This window comes from Mus musculus, chromosome 15 (assembly GCF_000001635.26).
Source record: "Mus musculus strain C57BL/6J chromosome 15, GRCm38.p6 C57BL/6J".
Lineage (NCBI taxonomy): Eukaryota > Metazoa > Chordata > Mammalia > Rodentia > Muridae > Mus > Mus musculus.
The window spans coordinates 37,284,418-37,302,846 of NC_000081.6; the positions used below are offsets into that span (position 1 = coordinate 37,284,418).

An 18,429-nucleotide genomic window follows, 5' to 3' on the forward strand; every position below is an offset into this window, starting at 1 on the left:
GATCTCTGAGTTCGAGGCCAGCTTGGTCTTCAGAGTGAGTACAGCCAGGCATACACAGAGAAACCCTGTCTTGAAAAAACACCCCCCCTCCCAAACCAAGAAACAAAAATAGCTGATGTGCAAGGGTTGAATATATATTATCACACATTTTAACTGAAAATAGATTTTTTTCTCCATATAGTATGTTCATGGTTTTTTTTTAGATTTATTTTTATTTATATGAGTGTCTTCAGACACACCAGAAGAGGGCATGGGATCCCGTTACAGATGGTTGTGAGCTGAGAATTAAACTCAGGACCTCTGGAAGAGCAGTCAGTACTCTTAAGTGCTAAGCCATCTCTCCAGCCCACGTACTGTGTTCAGATCACTCTGGAAACAGTGTCCTCCTGGATCGTCCCCACCTCTCCTCATCCAACACCATGACTTCCCCTCTTTAGGAAGGGATCAGGCAATAATACAAACAAACCAGAATAAAGCAGAACAGATGGGTCAGGACTGTGCCCTTGGCTCCTCATATGCTCCATGTTTGCGCTGGTTTCTTTGCCTTGACCCATGGCGCCCCTCTTTACCTGGATTACTTTCTCTCAGCCTCTTCCAACCCAGGTTCTTCTTAACTTTGGGATCAGACCAAAGACCACAGATGGTACAAAGTCCACAGATTTTCCGTTTTCCCTGCTAATACCCACTCTACGCTTTTCCTGTAGAATACAGGAAGGAACAAATGTATGATCCAACATGGACTTCCACGCACAGTAGTCTCTTGTATTTTAGCTTACTTTGTTCTTTGTTGTTGCTTCTTATGTGAATTTATTCCTCTCAACCAATTTTTATTTATTATGTACACAGTGTTCTGCCTGCATATATGCCTGCATGCCAGAAGAGGGCGCCAGATCTCATTGCTGATGGTTGTGAGCTACCATATGGTTGCTGAGAATTGAACTCAGGACCTCTGAAAGAGCAGTCAGTGCTCTTAACCTCTCCACCCTTCCCCCTTTTTAAAAAGAATTCTTTATCTATTTCATGTATGTGAGTACACTGTTCCTGTCTTCAGACATACCATAAGGGGGCATCAGATCCCATCCAGATGGTTGTGAGTCACCATGTGGTTGCTGGGAATTGAACTTAGGAGCTTTAGAAGGAGTTGCTGAGTCATCTCTCTAGATGCCCCCTCCCCCATTTTTTCCTTTTTTTTTTTTTTTTTTTTTTTTGAGGGCAAGAATCTTACTTATGAGCTTAATTTCTATGTTTCTTTTAGTGCCAAACAGATGGTAAGGCCCTAGAAAACTCTCACTGAAGGGTTTTCAGACTGACTAATTGCAAAAGAGACACACACCAATACATTTGATTTTCTGTCAGTATTACTCAATCAGCTGATATTTGTATGGTGTGCATGGGGTCCTGTGGCTGGGTAAACTTTGAGGAAAGACCGTCTTCTTGGATCTGAGGAATAAGACCAGATAAGAAGAATTGTGAAGGGACTGGTGAGATGGCTCAGCGGTTAAGAGAGCCGACTGCTCTTCCAAAGGTCCTGAGTTCAAATCCCAGCAACCACATGGTGGCCCACAACCATCTGTAATGAAATCTGATGCCCTCTTCTGGTGTGTCCGAAGACAGCTACAGTGTACTTACATATAATAAATAAATAAATATTAAAAAAAAATACAAATCAAAACTACTTTGAGGTTCCATTTAAAAAAAAAAAAAGAAGAATTGTGAATATGCCAACAGAGAATACAGAAACTGCATGCTGAACTCTGGAGGTGGTGGGCGTGGCTTGTGAAGAATATTTGAGAATAGCTGTGAGACCCTCTCCTGAGGAAGGAAACTCTTGAAACACTGGGCTAGGAATGGAAATGAGAGTAAGGAGGAGGTTCCTCAGACAGAACTCAAAGGAAGGGTCACAGAGGAACGACCACATATCTATGTAGGGGATAAGTGTGTGTATGCCCTGTTATCAACATTTACTTGTTCAATATTTGCTTTATAGGCCAAGAGTTATGTGTGTGAGCATGGGCCATGGCATGTATGGAGGTCAGAGGACAGTTGATAGATGACAGCTCTCTTCTTCCATTTTGTAGAGTCTTGGTATCAAACTTCGGTCCTCAGGCTTCATCTGATGCTTCATGTGCTGAGCTGTCTCACCTACACCTCCCTTGGCATCAAATTATGAACGTGTCTAAAATGTACACACACACACATACACACACACCACAACTGGGCTGCTATTTGTGTAACACCAACCATCCTTATAACCTCCTCTCAACACATCTGCTAACAGAGATGCTTAGAGGATCCTGATATAGTCAAATTATTACTATTTACAAACATATAAAATGCCTGCTGAATATATCATGCTTTTAGCATCTTGCTAGCCTGTTTACTGTGATCAAACTGTGAGTAGACATTTGACAGAGAAAACACCTCACAGTTTTATATAAGTGTCAGATAAGTTAGCTATCACGTGAGCCTTGATGGTCTGACTCTAGAAAGGATGCTTCCAACCACTCCCTTAGACTTCTTGCTGTGTCATCTTGTCTCTGTAATTGGCCTTCCATTAATTTTGATTTTGTACCATTTGACATAAAGTGTTAGAGACAACCACGAATTGAAAAGAGTGGTCTATATGTTGGAAGGCACAGCGAGCGCGTGGTACCTGCACATATCTCGGAAACACCCATTTTCCTTTTCCTGGGGATGATAAAATGAAACTAGAATACAATATGGTTACTACTATTGTTATTATTTTACATTTGTTTTTTATATTTGTAATATTTACATATATTCCCAGCCTATTTGTATTAATTCTACCATTTAAAATTTTCAGAAATTTCGGAGTACTTCTGTTGGTGCTGACGAGTATACATATGACCAGACGGGAAGGTAGGTCACCAGGAGATGCATTTAACTGACAGACTTTAAACATTTTTATTTCATTGTTCTGTGCCTAAGGTGTTTTGCCTGTATGTATGTCTGTGTACCATGGTGCCCATGGAGGCCAGAAGAGGGTGTCAGATCCTCTGGAACTGAAGTTAGAGATGATTTGTGAGCTGCCATGTTGGTTCTGGGAATCAAACCTGGGTCCTCTACAGGAGTAGCCAGTGCTCTAGCCACTGAGCCATCTCTACAGCTCCAAACCTCAGATTTTTATCAAATAAGAGGAGTTTTTTTTAAACCTTTAATGACTTCTAAGTTACATCTTAAAAATATGAGCGGAACTATTTGAGCAAAGATCTTCTCAATAAAACTTTATTTGTAAAATCAGGCCGTGAGCCGTTTGTTATGAGCCATTACCCACAAGCCCCTGACTTGGAGTAGCCTCACTTGAATCCTGCAGGCTTCCAAACAGGAAATGGGCTGGTGCTATGATGTCAGCTGTTAGGAGTTGGAGGTGGATGATCAAATCAAGCTCTCAGGCAATTGTGGCTACAGAGAAAATGGGCGAATGCGGAGGCCGAAGGGAAGCTCTGCTTCTTAGGACAAAAGTGGGAACTTCTGTCTAAGGCTGAATTCCCACGATCTCTGGTGTGAGTTTGCCCAGCACATCCTGGACTTTCTCCCCACTTAAAACCACCTGGTTTACAGGCCATGGTTAAAAATGTATATTGTAACACCTTGGGTTTGGACTTATTCGTCTTGCTGTATTCCATATTTTGTCTGTTAAATAGTCATTATTTCTTAATAGTCACATCAAACCCTGTTGATGTGAAGCTGCCCAGGAAGGGAAAAATGTCCAGTTAGTGAACTGACCGCTTTGTGTTTCCTCTTCACAGTGGTACATTTCAGTACACCCTGGAAGCCACCAAATCTCTCCGTCAGAAGCAGGGGGAGGGCCCCATGACCTACCTCAACAAAGGACAATTCTATGCCATAACACTCAGTGAGACTGGAGACAACAAATGCTTCCGACACCCCATCAGCAAAGTCAGGGTATGCGCCACATTTCTCAAAATAGAACTCCAGGGTGGTCAGGGGGTGGGGTTGCTCCCCAACATACCCGTGGAATGGCATGGAGAAAAAGTCCAAAATAAATAACTCAGAAAGTCTCGTTCAAGAGAGCCTATTTATTGCTCGTAGTTTATCATTTTAATCAGTAACCAATAAAGCTCGGGGGAGCGACTTGTCTGAACTTGCGTTCCCTGCACCAAGGAATCCCCCCTCACCTCTTTCATGGCTTGTAGGCTGTGCGGTTTTCAGCTGATCTGTAGTAGATCAGGGTATGTTTGTGAGTAACGAGTAGCAGAGAGTACTTTCTGCCGAGTCTTGGACCATTTATAACCCTTACAAAGCCTTCTGCAGCCCCTGGCTTATTCAGGATTCAAAAGGCGAGGAGGTACGATTCCCACAGCGGCAGCTTGGAGGGATTTCAGATTCACGAGTATTAATCTCTTGTGTGGGAAATGACATGAGTTGTCACTGTCTGTCTGCTTTGGATGCATGCCAGACTGGCATGCTCGCTACTGCCAACAGGGAGCTGATAGGTAGTCCATCTCCACTTAAAAAAAAAACCAAAAAACAAAAAAAAACCAAACCTTACAGCAGGGGTTAGAAAAGGCTTGGAAGACTTTCCTGCTTCGTTGCAATATAGATTTTCCTGCTCTCTTATAAACTGCTCCCTGCCACTGTACCTGTGGTCCCCAGCCCGTCAGATTCTGTCTGTAGATGTGTCCTACTAAGCGTTTCAGCTTGAGAAGTAGGGAACCGTGGCATGTCCAGAGCCCAGTGCCCCAACCATATATGTCCAGAGCACAGTGCCCCTACCACATATGGGCCAAGTAAGTTCCCAAGCAAGGTGAGCCCATTGGCGATCAAAAGGTACCCAGGGTACTGTTCACCATGAGGGACAGCAACCTGTTCCAACCCTGTGGCCAGAACTATGGTGGAGGGCCTACTGTATCAACAAGAATGCATTGCATCAAGTCACACAGCAATGATGTCTTCTTTGTATCAGGGATTGCACTAGGCACTGGATGCCTAATAACTTACTGAAACTAAACCACAACCCATTTTAATAATAATAATAATAATAATAATAATAATAATAATAATAATAATTGATGATGATGATGAAGCACATTGTTCTATTACAGTACTATACATAAGAAAACTTGGCTTTCAGAAGCTAATAAGTGGGGTAACTAAGATGGGCGGGATTGCTGGGGTAGGTCCCAGGCTGCCAGCTTCCTGACTAACTCTTTTAGCATGAGGATGGGCTGCATGGTGCATGGTGTTTGCCTAGGGGGTCTCTAGTCCTAATCCATGTGAGACTTTGGGTTCTACCCCCAGCACCACCAAGAAAACCAAGCACAACTAGGAACAGTGCTCTGTGGAGCCTCCTGGAGGGATGAAAAGCAGAGGGCTTTCTCCTTGGGTCTTAATCCAGACATGGTTATCTGGGGGGAACAGGTGGGATACAGTTTAATCATATGTATACGAGCTCCATGCAGCCATTGCTCTGAAAAGGTGGCAGCCATGTAAGTGACATCTGTTGGGACTTTCCCAATGATTCCACTTTGGTGGGATCATGAAAGTCTTTTAATATGGAAATGTAAAACTGGGTGTGGTGACTGGGTGTGGTGATGCATGTCTTTAATCCCAGCAGTGGGGAGGCAGAGGTCAGCAGGTATCTGAAAGCTTGAGACTGACTAGCCTTGTGAATAAGATGAATTCCAGTACAGCCAGGGTTGTTAAACAATTTTCTGGAAAACTCTCTCTCTCTCTCTCTCTCTCTCTCTCTCTCTCTCTCTCTCTCTCTCACACACACACACACACACACACACACACACACACACACACACACACACACACAGAGAGCAAAAACAACAACAACAACAACAAACCCAAAAACAAACCAAAACCATGAAATAACTGGTCAGTATGGAAGTTTTATCTTCTTTTGTTCCGTTTTTCTGGAAATGTGATCTGAACCAGGTAAGGCACCTCATATCTGAAATCCTGGAGTAATTCTGGAGTCTGCGGCAGGGTCGTGGCAGCCTGCCTTCCAGAAGGACAGCCAACATATGTAAATTTATGCAAATGATGTCTGTTTGAAATTTAGAACTGCAGTGAGGTTTAGATTCTATTTTTTTTAAAGATTTATTTATTTTATAAAAGTACTTTTTTTTTTTGATTTATTTATCATATGTAAGTACACTGTAGCTGTCTTCTGTAGCTGTCTTCAGACACACCAGAAGAGGGCATCAGATCTCATTACAGATGGGTGTGAGCCACCATGTGGTTGCTGGGACTTGAACTCAGGACCTCTGGAAGAGCAATCAGTGCTCTTAACCCCTGAGCCACCTCTCCAGCCCAACATTTAGATTCTTATTTCTGTGAAACAGAATTGGTTGCTCTAGCTCATGTAAAGGACAGCCATGTTTTGCTGGAGTGCAGCGCTGCCCTTGTACTTTTGGGTTATGAGTTCTCTGACGTTTGAAATATGTTTATCAATATGAGTTTTGTCTCCTACCATGTCTGTGTTTCCTGTGCAATTCTCTTATTGCCTGTTCCACTCCAGCCTGAGGCACTTCCCTAGGCGAGAGATGAATGTCTGCTTCTTTACAAATGGCACCAATTCGACTTAAGACAGGTTTCAGATGTGTTTTTGCCAATGTAAGCCAAATGCTTTTCAGTTTCGAGCTAACTCTGCAAAGTATACCAACTGTGCCAAAGGCTGCTTCATCTGGTTGTCAGGATGCTGTGGTAGGAATGACGAAGGGTTTCGTTTTTATCCAGGCTGTTCCCAGTGTGTGTGTATGTGTGGGTGTCTGCACACATGCACAAATACCTACAAGGAAGATAACTTCAGAAGTTGCTTCTCTTCCATCCACCCTATGCCTCACAAAAAGCTAACTCAGGTCTCCAGGATTGTGTCAAACAACTTAACCCACTGAGGCCTTTCCTTGCTGCAGTCTCTGGATTTAGGGGTAGGAGGTTATGGTTTCCCTGTGAAGCCCTGGCTGCCCTGAAGACTCAGCTGGCCTCAAACTCAGATCCTTCTGTCTCTGGCTACAGAGTGCTGGGATTAAAGGCAGGAGCCACCATGCCTGGCTCTTCAACAATAAAAGCTACACGTTGTGTTAGAGTTGCCGGAAGTGGGAACCTTGTCAGTTGGCCGAGGATAACGGCAGCTTTTCTCTCCTGCAGAGTGTGGTGATGGTGGTCTTTAGTGAAGACAAAAACCGAGATGAGCAGCTGAAATACTGGAAGTACTGGCACTCCCGGCAGCACACTGCCAAGCAGAGGGTCCTTGACATTGGTGAGTTGCCTCTCCCTCTAGGCGTTGGCAACTGGCTGGGTTGACCACTACAGGGGCTGGGTCGCACTGTGCTATGCCAGGCACTGAATTGTACATGTGACCTGTGACGTTCAGCACAGGTGAAGCTGAAGATCAGTCAGACTGAGGAGAGACGAAAGCATTTTCCTTTCCCCCAGAATCAACTTCTATAATAATAACTTTAATGCCTTCGTAGCACTGTGGCAGATATAAATAATATATTTATAGTAATAAATATATTATTTCTAAAATATTTGCGTGCCCTATGCTTGAGCCATACAGGCAGTGGGCAGGTCAGGTAAACTCTTGCCCCCTTCTGCGTGATAAAACTCAGGCCCATGAGGCTCAAGGCCCCTCACAAAGGTCTAGTGACCCCTCGTCTGTGGTTCCGCCTTAAATCCTTTCATTCCCACATAAACTTAATGCAAGCAGAAGTCAGTGATCAAGAAAATAATCTTTCTGAGGAACTTACCTACCAGTCAAGAAGAAATGAGCCTGCGGAATTCATTTTGTATATATTTCTAAATGCAGTATCTGCTCTTTAGAGATCAAGGAGCCCTGGACAACCCAAGGGTCCAGACAGAAAGGCAGATGCTATGCTACCTACCTAGTTAGCTAGCTCCTTGCCATTGTTAGGAAGGATGGAGTACTGGGAGACCATCCAAGTAGCACCTGTGGGGCTGGGGAATCAAAGGGGAACCACCCAGCAGGAACTGGGACCACAGAAGAAGCAGTTTTCCACTGGGAGGTGGAACTGCTGCCAGCCACAAGCTTAGTGCCCATGGGGCAGAGAAGTGCCCAGGCTTTCTTGCTCCCAAGCTCCCTGCCTGGGCTTCTTGATCGGACTCAAGGCTGGGGAGTACAGGACCCCAATAGAATTTGCAGGATCAGCTTCCTAGACACAGAGAAGAATAGGAGAAACTGGAGAGTAGATCTTAAAATGTTTAGAAATTTCTTGAAAGGAATCGGCAGTATCTAGCAAATTTATTCTCGTAAAGAAATTCTTTTCTCATAATTAAAGTCACAACAAAGTCATAACCCCTTAGACTATGGCTGTGGTCCTCATGGATGTAGGCAGAAGGCCAATTATCATTGGTCACCACAAAATACCAAGTCAGTAAAAGAATAAAAGGATACTTGCTTTCATGTCTCATGCAGTGGAACAGAGGCTCTTTCCCTCATGACACCCTTGACAGCTCCCTGGACCGATGGCAGAGATTATTAGCTAGTAACTAGGTTAATATTGAGAGTCACCAGGGACCATTTAGAAACAGTGTGTTGGTACGGCATGTTGGATGAGAATACGCCCATTCCGCATTTCTCTTACCCTCACACACAGAGGGGTGGCTACACAGAGAGCACTAGCAGCTACTAATCTATAAACAGGGAAACTGAGGCAAGGAGTGGTGTCTCCATGTCAGGAGTTGTCCTGGAAGTCAGCCCAAGTGCTGGGGTAAGAACTGTATTCCTAACTCAAGCCAGTGCTCTGGAAGCCCGAGGCTGGAACAAGATAACTATGAAAACGTGCTCTGACCTGTTCTATAGCCGTCTGTGTAGAACAGAGAAGCAATTTTATTTTATTTGAAAAGTTAGTCTTATAATTATTGCCCAAGAAAAGGAGAGAAGCAATTAAATGGAAATATAGGCTCAGTTCAAATGAGGTAAGTCATAAAGGTGCCTTGCTGGCATGCCAGCTCACCAGCTCCAGCGCTGTTACAGGGTTACCTCTGCAGAGACTGGAGTCATTTCCCGCCTTTCTAGCCCTTCCAGTAAATCTCTCTTTATTACCTCCCATTTGCTTCTATACTTCTCTCAGAGAGCCCCACATACATGCTTATGTAAATGCAGAGTGTGTGTGCACATACATGTATGCAGGCCAATCACATATATACCTACACATGCAGGACAAGTCAGTCTAACAACAAAAACAAAAAGACAGTTCTCAAATTTCTACCAGTGTCTGTAACGGTGACCTTCAAGCTGAATAAAAAACAAAGAAAAGGCCTCTTTGATTAAAGTTCACTGTAGCTCTTGCTCTCTTGCTTTCTCTTGATCTTGCTCCCCTCCCCCATTCCTTTCCCCTCTCTCCCTGTGCTCATGGCTAGCCTCTATCTACTTCTCTACTTTCTCTCTCCCTGCCTTTCTCTGCCTCTACTACCCTCTTAACTCCCCTCCCCATGCCCTGAATAAACTCTATTATATACTATAATAATAATAATAAAGTTTATTGTATGTTGAAAAAGTATGCATGTGTGTGGGCACACATGGGTGTGCCACAGTGTCCATGTGATAGCTAGGCCGAAGGCACTTGTGAAAATTGGCTTTCTTTTCACCACATGGTTTTCTGGAATTGAACTTCTGTCCTCAGTCTTGGAATGGGGAGTGCCTTTACTGGCCATCTTGTTGACCCTAAGTTTTTTGTTTTTGGTTTTTTAAATTTTGAACAGGGTTTCACTGCTGCTCAGGATGTCCTGGAACTTAACTATATAGACCAGGCTGGCCTCAGATTTACAGAGATTTGCCTGCCTGTCTTCGAGGTGCTGGAATTAGAAAGGTGTGGGCCACCATCTCAGCAAGCTTGAGTTCTTAATCAGCAATCTTAGAGTTGAGCATTACAGGACTCACAGCCTCTAAATTACAGCTGCCAGGGTTGTGAGGGTGGGCACAAGTGTCTTCAGCTCACTCGGTAGGGTCCTGGGATGACCAGCCCCACCCCTGTTCTCTGTCTCTCTACCTCCACTCCTATCCTGCCTGTGGCCACAGACCTTGCCCCTCCCACAAGACCTTTTACTTACCCAGCATGCCCCTACACTCATGCCTAACAAGAGTCACTAGCTTGCATTCTATATGTGGGAGAATGTTTTTGCCTCTCCTTACACAAGCTTATTTTACTTGGACCAGGTTTTCAGCCATTCTTTGAGGTTGCCCCCAGCCTCCTGGCCTCATGCTTTATGTGGAAAGGTGTTTTGTACTTCCCAAGGCTCAGAGAAACCCCAGGGGTCCAGTCTGTGGTTCCATGAGAAAGAGAAGGGACTCAGGGCCAGGGCAAAGGGCAGGCGCTGCCAGCTTGGGCCTCTGTTCCCAGATTCTGTCAGTTTTCTTCAGTGCAGCTGATTTTGCATCCGTTACCCTACTGCCCAGGGAGCTCTTGGGATGAGCACTTGGGAAACTTGTTCCCTCATTTCTTTCAAACCCCAATAAGATCCCTGTCACTGTGTCCTTATTTCATGTCAGAACAGGTGTCAGCAGCTCCCCTGTTGTTCATTCATATGTTTGTATTTCTCGGGCTTCATCTCTTTCTAGAAGGTAATCTCCCTGAGAGTAGAGCCTTGTCTGTTGTGCTCCTTCCTCTGCTCTGTGCTTAGCACAGGGCTGGAGATGTAGTGGATGTCTGAATGAATGCACGAGCCGATGTTTGTATCATAAGCTCTCAGACTGATGGGAGATCTGAAGGAGTGGACTGTACCTTACTAACAGCTACTCCCTGGGCACAACCTCCTTTGCCACAAACTTTCTCTAGCCATCATACATTAACTAAAAAAGTCATCCTCACTGGGTGATGTGCTCATGCCTTTAATCCCAGCACTCAGGAGGCAGAGGCAGGTGGATCTCTAAGTTTGAGGCCAGCCTGGTCTACAGAGTGAGTTCCAGGACAGCCAGGGCTACACAGAGAAATGCTGTCTCAAAAAAACCAAAACAAACCAAACAAAGATCATCTTTAAAACAACCATTGTATTGCCTAAAAGCTGAGATGGGGTGGCAGAGGCAAGAACTCCACCTTAGTCTTGGAGTGTGTGGGTGGATGGACACCTAGTGCCCGAGGCTGCTCCTGCGCTCTATGGGTCTGTGTTGCATCTCAGGGCCTGACTGGCCCTTGTCTCTGGTCACATGCAACACATAGTGACAGAGGACGCCATCACTCTGTCACAGATGCTCAGATGATTCTGTCCTTGCCGTCCAGGGCTGAGGACGTTGTACTGTCAGACTGTTGTGTAGGTCTGGAGTATCTGAGAGCCAGGTCAGGTGTTTGGTTCTTATATGTTAGTTCATAAAGTGTTTGGCGTTGGGTAGGGAGGGTTAACACTGAGCCCCAACTCCATTAGAAGTCAGACAGACAAACACCCAGAGTTCCAACTAGCACAAGCTCTTTCTTGTGAGCTCCCGAATAATAGCAATTATTTCAGGTTGTAAAGACGTTTCCATTCTGCTGCTCAAAAGCATTCCATGCAAGCTATGCCTCCCACATGGAGAAACCGTTTAAATGATATTTGTCCTTTGATTGCCTCTAAACCTCATATTAAGGCATTTAGTCACTGACAAGTCCATATTTTTTTTTCCACACCAGCTTGAGGAAATGCATGCATACATTCATTCAGCTGATAGCTACAGAGTATCTTCTGTGGGTGAGGCCTTTTTCAGCTCTGGTGATTAAAATGTAATTAAGACAGGGCCTTATCATCACATTACCCTCACCTAGATGCAAGAAGATGAACATCTGAGATGTTAAAAGGAGAGTTTTTCAGGGCAGATACTTCTGAAGGGACATAAAGGCCATGAGAGTCAGACACAAACTGAAGGATCCTGTAAGCGAGACAGTGGCACCTGCCTAGAAAAAATGATACTGAAAAACTACTTTAACTCTCTGTTAAGAAAGACAGCAGAGGCTCAAGCTCTCATGTATCCTAGTGAGAGAGGGTTGATGTGACCAATGCAGCGAGCAGGGAAGGTGGGGGATGCACAGGATATGGTGGGAAGATGGCTTTTTAAAGGAGACCCATGCTGATATGAGAGTGATGGATATATGATTCGCAAATGGAACTTGCTGATCTCCAGTTCTAAAGGGTCCCTTGGGTGACACACACTGAAGCCTATTGGAGGTAGTCTGAACAGGAGAGGATACCTTGGGGTCCACAGAACTTTGGGTCACATGAGTGGACTCGAGATTTCTCCTTAGTGAGTTGTAGCACTTGATTTTGGAGGCATTGGATAAGATTTGTGGATGTCTGTCAGAATTGTAATGGGAGAGTAAATTCTGGACTAGCTCAAGGAGAAGGGACTGGCAATTGGGAGGCTAGTGATGGATAAGGGAAAACCTGCACACAGAGTTGAAATTTGGAGAAAAGGGATAACAAGCCATCCCTTGAAATGACTAGAGGTGATGGTGCAGGAGGGAAGGGCCATGAAAGTGTAACAGTCACTGTGCCCTACTCCTGAGGAGGTGGTACCAAGAGAAGCAAGTGGCCAGGAGCAGAGTTCAAATTGGTGGATGCATATTAGGGCAAGTATTCACATACAGAGCAGGTCAGCAGGTCCTGGAGCTCGTTTGTAAGCGAAAGCTACTAGGTTTTTAAGTGTGATCCATGGAAAAATGCTGGAAGTGGACCGCAAGTCTAACAGTGGACTGAACTCTAGGGTGTCCACTCAGTGAATGGCTCCATCTCTGAATGTGAGTGTTTTTCTGTTATCTTTCAAGTAGGGAGACAAATGAGTTGAGATTTCACAATTCATATTAACATCATAAAAATGAAACCACAGCTAGTCTGTGCCACCTTCACATACAGTCTCTCCTTGACACGACTCAGAGAGTCCAAAAAATGAACATCACAATTTATTTGCATGTTCCCAGTGTGGGAGCAGAGTTTGATGTCCGAGGGAGCATCCATCAGTACTTCTCAGTGCTAATAGGTAGTTGTCAATCTAACATGTTATAATTCAATCTCAGACTTCATTTTGATTCACTGTCATATTTCCTGTCTCGAAGTTTACTAGGTGTAGTGTTAATGGTAATCCTATAATTATGTATTTGATTTTCAGTTATTAGCATGTCATTATAGGATTTGTGAATGTGTGTGTCCCAATACAAATTCCTTCCTTCCTTCTTTCCTTCCTTCTTTCCTTCCTTCTTTCCTTCCTTCCTTCCTTCCTTCCTTCCTTCCTTCCTTCCTTCCTCCCTCCCTCCCTCTCCCCCTCTTTCTTTCTTTCTTTCTTTCTTTCTTTCTTTCTTTCTTTCTTTCTTTCTTTCTCTCTTCTTTTCTTTCTTTCTTTCTTTCTTTCTTTCTTTCTTTCTTTCTTTCTTTTTTTCTTTCTCTCTTTCTCTTTCTTTCTTTCTTTCTTTCTTTCTTTTTCTCTTTCTCTCTCTCTTTCTCTCTCTCTCTCTCTCTCTTTCTCCCTTTCTTTCTTTCTTTCTTTCTTTCTTTCTTTCTTTCTTTCTTTCTTTCTTTCTTTCTTTCTTTCTTTCTTTCTGTTTTAAGACAGGATTTCTCTATATGCCCTGGCTGTCCTAGAACTCACTCTGTAGACCAGGCTGGCCTCTAATTCTGAGGTCTCCTTCCTTCTGCCTCCTGAGTGCTAGGGTTAAAGAAAAGCACCATCATTGCCTATTCAGATTTCTTCTTCAAAGCCATTTTCAAATTGTGTCCCATTATAATAGTTTCCTGTGAAGGAAGACATTTGTATGAAACCTTAGTTGTAATGACATGAACACATTCTGTGTGCTCAATTCTGTATGATTCTGTTTGATGATCAGAAGAGTCTTCCAGAAGGGACTCAAGCCCAGAGTCTGCTGTCACTGTGAATTATTCAGCATGGAGCTTCTGCACCGGACTCATACAAATAGAAATTATATTCAAATTAAATTGTGCTCCTTTTTCACCCCAGGTTTTTTGGGGGATCCTGGCTCTAAGGTGCTGTTTTCATGCCTCCTTGTAGTTTTTTTTAAAGACAGTCAGGTGTGCAGAGGTCAGGGAAGGTGGATCTTATGGACCTAGGAAGACTTGGACATTAGAAGCTCTAGCAACTGGCTACTTCTTCATTTACCTGAGCTCAGGACTGTCCTAGCCTCAGAATGTTAAGACCTCCCCTCTGCCAGTCTGGACAGTGTAGGGCTTGTCTTCTTAGCAATAAATTAAGTTCATCTTATGACATTTTTTTAGGTTGTTTCCATTCTTCTAAACATACTTAAACTTGATTACAAAATAAAACAAAACTGAGATCTCCCTGCTTCATAAACAACCTGTGAGGGCTGGAGATAGAAGTGGCTCTAAGCGCCAAGCCAGAGAGCAAGCAGATCCCTGTCTCATCTGTGGATCCAGGTGTAAGGGGGTGTGAGGGGTGAGGGCCAGGAATCTCCCACATCTTCCTACTACTTCGCCACATCCACATGCTGTGTAAGACAGGCTCTGCTTCAGATGGTGGTGCCGAAGGTGCGGTTTCTGAAAATTCCTTTTCATCTTTAGCTTTGGTTGGGAAATACTGATGTGATAAAAGCATAGTCAGGTGTGAAGGTTAGGTATCTAAAAGTTATAAAATGTAAGTACTCCTTAAAGCTTGATGTTTGTGCAGACAAAATAATTCTTGATAATAATAGACCCATTGTGGGTTTCTGTTTATTGCATGCATGTCTCAATTTGAATCTCAGCAACTCATTGTGTCTGGGTCATCACCCCTGGGGAGACCCGTTTCTCATTTTCTCCCTGCTATGAGTGGCCCTGGGCTCCCCCTTCCCCTCCACAGAAAGATCAAGGCGAGGAGGAGCATTTCTAGCACCCAGACACTGATTCCCAAACTCCAGTCCTTGATCTCTAAGGGTCTTCCTCATCCCAGATTTCACACTAGATCCTAACGCAGTCATGTCTCAACCCAGCATATGTCTTCTGGAAACTCCAGTGCTGCATCTGTAGGGATATTTTAACCTTTCTGCCTTTCTGCACTTATTCCCAACTTCCTTGTTCTCCAGGACTCTTACTGATTTGAGCCTTCCCTCCTCCACCTGCAAGACAGCTCACTTTAAAATCTAGTCCCCAACAGACACTACTTGGGCGATTCTTCCTGAGTTTCTCTGTAGAATAGGCAGCCCCCCTCCTGGATCAGGATTGTGTCAGCCGTTACAACTCTGCAGTATTTACTTGGCTGTCAGTTTCATCTGTCTGTCCTCCCGATGACCAGTTATTTGAATGAACAGAGAATTTCCTTTCAACCTTTAAGTACCCAGCACCTGGCACTTAGTAGGTGTTCAACCAGTGTTGAGCAGTTAACATGTGTTAGGGGCATGAGTATCTAGGGTGGTTTTGGTCAGCCCTAGTTTGTTCAGTTAACAAGGAAGAGTGCCTGGGTTGGGCTCATCTCTTTAATGTGGATTCACTTTGGTGTCATTTTTCTGTTGAGAAGGAGGAAGGGAGGGAGGGAGGGAGGGAGGGAGGGAGGGAGGGAGGGAGGGAGAGAGAGATGGGGGTGGGAGGAGGGAGACAGAGAGACAGGTAGAGAGAACAAGTGACAGACAGAGATCTACCTTGACTGCCAGTCCTCAGGTGCTGACTGACCCACCACCTTGCTGTTTGAGAAAGCATTGCTCATTGGTCTGGATGATTGGTGAGCTCCAGGAATCTATCTGCCTGTTTTTGTTTCCATGTGTGGCAAACGTGGCCACACTAGGGGTTGGGTTTTTTTGTTTGTTTGTTTTTAAATCTGGGTTCTGGGGATTTGACTTTGGGTCCCAAGGCTGACAAGGCAGGCATCTGAGTGCCTCCAGCCCAGCAGTACTGGTCCTCCTTCTAAGCTGCCCTTTTATTACACACCAGGCTTTTTTTTTTTTTAATTAAGGTAATGATTTAATTACTTAGTGTAGAAACGTAATACACACTAGTAAACCAGGGGAGATTGTCCTTTTAAACCTAGCTAGAAAGTATTAGATTTACTGGATCAATCAAATGGGGAGTTGTTTAAAAGCAACCAAAAACAAAACAAAGAATTTGGGAATTCAAGGCCGTACTTCTGTACCTTTCTTTTCTGCGCTGAGGAGTCTTGTTTTTCCAGGCCCAGATCATTATTGCTTAATGAGCCTTTCCTGATAAACAGCTTTTCTTTTCCAGGGAATATTGGAGCCCAAATGGCTAAGCAGAAGGAATGTTCCACGGAGGATGGGGTGTAGTGGATTCCTGACGACAACCCCTTCCCCTCCCCCATTTTAATGAGAGGGTGGAACTGCTCCTTAAACAGACCGTACTAGATGATAATGAGAATTCAGTACACAATTGCGCACAGGCACACACACACCACAGGCACACTTGTGTGCACCCCACCCCATCCTCCACCCCCAAACTAACCTAACAGACCCCTGCATTTAGGGCTGTAGCCTGCCTTATTTCCTCTCCCCTTCCCTCTCTTGCCGCTCCTTTACTGGACATTGAGTTGTTTGCCCTCTGGCACCTTTTCCATGTGCATAGCCGTAACTCATTCCTTTTATACTTCCATTTGATTTAATTTTTATGTTCTGCCTGAATCCTAATGATGTGACTTTATTTGGAGATGCTTTAAATAAGACACCAGGTCCTGTTTTCACTTTTTAAAATATGTGTATTGAAATAGGCAAGGGCTTAATAGTCTCCCAGAGTTTACTGGGATCTTTCTCCGAGATACCGATTCTCCAGAATAAGGGTTTGATTATGACTGATCAGGATGCCGGTGGCACACGCTGACTATAGCCATTCCCATGTGGGTCAGGGCAGCTCAGACAAGCCATGGAACTTTCCACTCAGGTGGCTGGATGCTGGGGTCACCCTTGTAAGGTACTCAAAAATTAGCAACAGTTTCCCCTTTTGGAGGACAGATCTAACTCTACCAAAGGTGCATTTAAAAGAATAGCATTTCAATCTTGAAATAATATAAAATCCTGTATTAATATAAGCAAATGAGTCAAATTAAGCAGAAACAGCATGCGAGACGTCACTAGCACCATGCATATGGTCAGTCACTGTGACTCCCTAAGCACATTCCCTCAGGGAACAGGTTCATCTTCCTATGTCTGCAAGCTAGTCTGGTACACATGACTACAGACAGCATGGGGGACTTGGGACGCTGGAAGATGGAAGCTAATATTAACATCCCTGGTCCCTGAAGGAATTAGGCTTGTTCAATTTAGCAACAGGTGCACCATGAGTGATCAGGATGCCATTTCTCTGTGGATCTGCTTGCTTTAGCTCTGAACCCAGTTCGCTATCTGTATCTGTATATCTAATCTATATCTATTTCTATAACCTTTCAAGGGTTTGAGAACGACAATGGAATGTTTCATAGAACCTTAATTCTTGAGAGTCTAAGCAGTAATATAAAGTACCATCATTTGAGAAAATCAGTTCTGATTTCTTTTACCAATCAGCTGGTTTTCCCACAGGTTCCTGTGCCTGAAACTATTTGAGTTGGTGTGGGAACAGGCTAGAGTTTGTGCTGGAGGGAACATGGTAGCTGGTCTAGGATACATCACCCATTTGCAGTAGTAGCTTTTGGTTCCAGGTTTCATGACTGCTCGTTCCCATTTCTACCCCCACAAAAGAGCAGAGCATCAACTGATGAAATGGAGACTGGAACCCTGGCGCAAATGACGAACAGTTCCCATTACACAGATGTATAAATTAACACCAAAGCACAGTTTGTATCTTTATTCATCAAGAAAACTCTCAGAAGGTGTCAGGTACCTTTGTGTGGTCCACAGATTAATGTTTTGGGCCAGCAACAAAATAGTTAAAACTATCTTAGACCAGCCAGAAGAATGTATGTCTAGCCAAGTTGATTAGGTGTGTAGTTGCCGGCAGGGTGTATACAGAGGTGCAACTGTATGCGCAGTTCTATGTTTATGCACAGGATATGAACTGTCACTGATGTTATTTATTATTATTGTTTTGAAGTCAAGTTTAGAGGTAAGGACACATGTGTGTGTATGTGTATATATTCCAAACAGTCTTCATATTTTGCACAGTAAACATTATACTCATGAGCCCCAGGACCAGCCTTCAAATAGTATAAAGAATCGCATATGTGGAAAACAGTAATAGTCTAAAATGCAAAATAATTTTGTTTATATTATTATAGTCTGACATCTGTAACACTGTTCTATATAATTCCTGCCCTAGAAATGAAACCAAACATGTCTTGGGGTTTCCTTTGCTGTGAGGAGACACCATGACCGAGGCAACTCTTTTAAAGGGCAACATTTAATTGGCGCTGGCTTACAGGTTCAGAGGTTCATCCATTATCATCAAGATAGGAAGCATGGTCAGGCAGGCATAATGCAGGAGGAGCTTAGAGTTCTACAACTTGATTGGAAGGAAGCTAGGAAGAGGGTCTCAAAGTTCCACAGTGATACACTTCCTCCTACCAGGCCA

General features: G+C 44.0%; 1 protein-coding gene across 6 annotated transcripts in view; it reads left to right on the forward strand.

Annotated features, from left to right (window-relative positions):
- Positions 1-18,429, forward strand: part of Grhl2 (grainyhead like transcription factor 2) — a 130,749-nt gene that overhangs the window by 51,597 nt on the left and 60,723 nt on the right. For all 6 annotated transcript variants that reach the window (XM_017316622.1, NM_026496.4, XM_006520065.4 and 3 more), the window contains exons 5-7: positions 2,825-2,880; positions 3,771-3,927; positions 7,144-7,255. In XM_017316622.1, the coding sequence (XP_017172111.1) occupies positions 2,825-2,880; positions 3,771-3,927; positions 7,144-7,255 (325 nt within the window). The remainder of the gene's footprint in view (positions 1-2,824; positions 2,881-3,770; positions 3,928-7,143; positions 7,256-18,429) is intronic.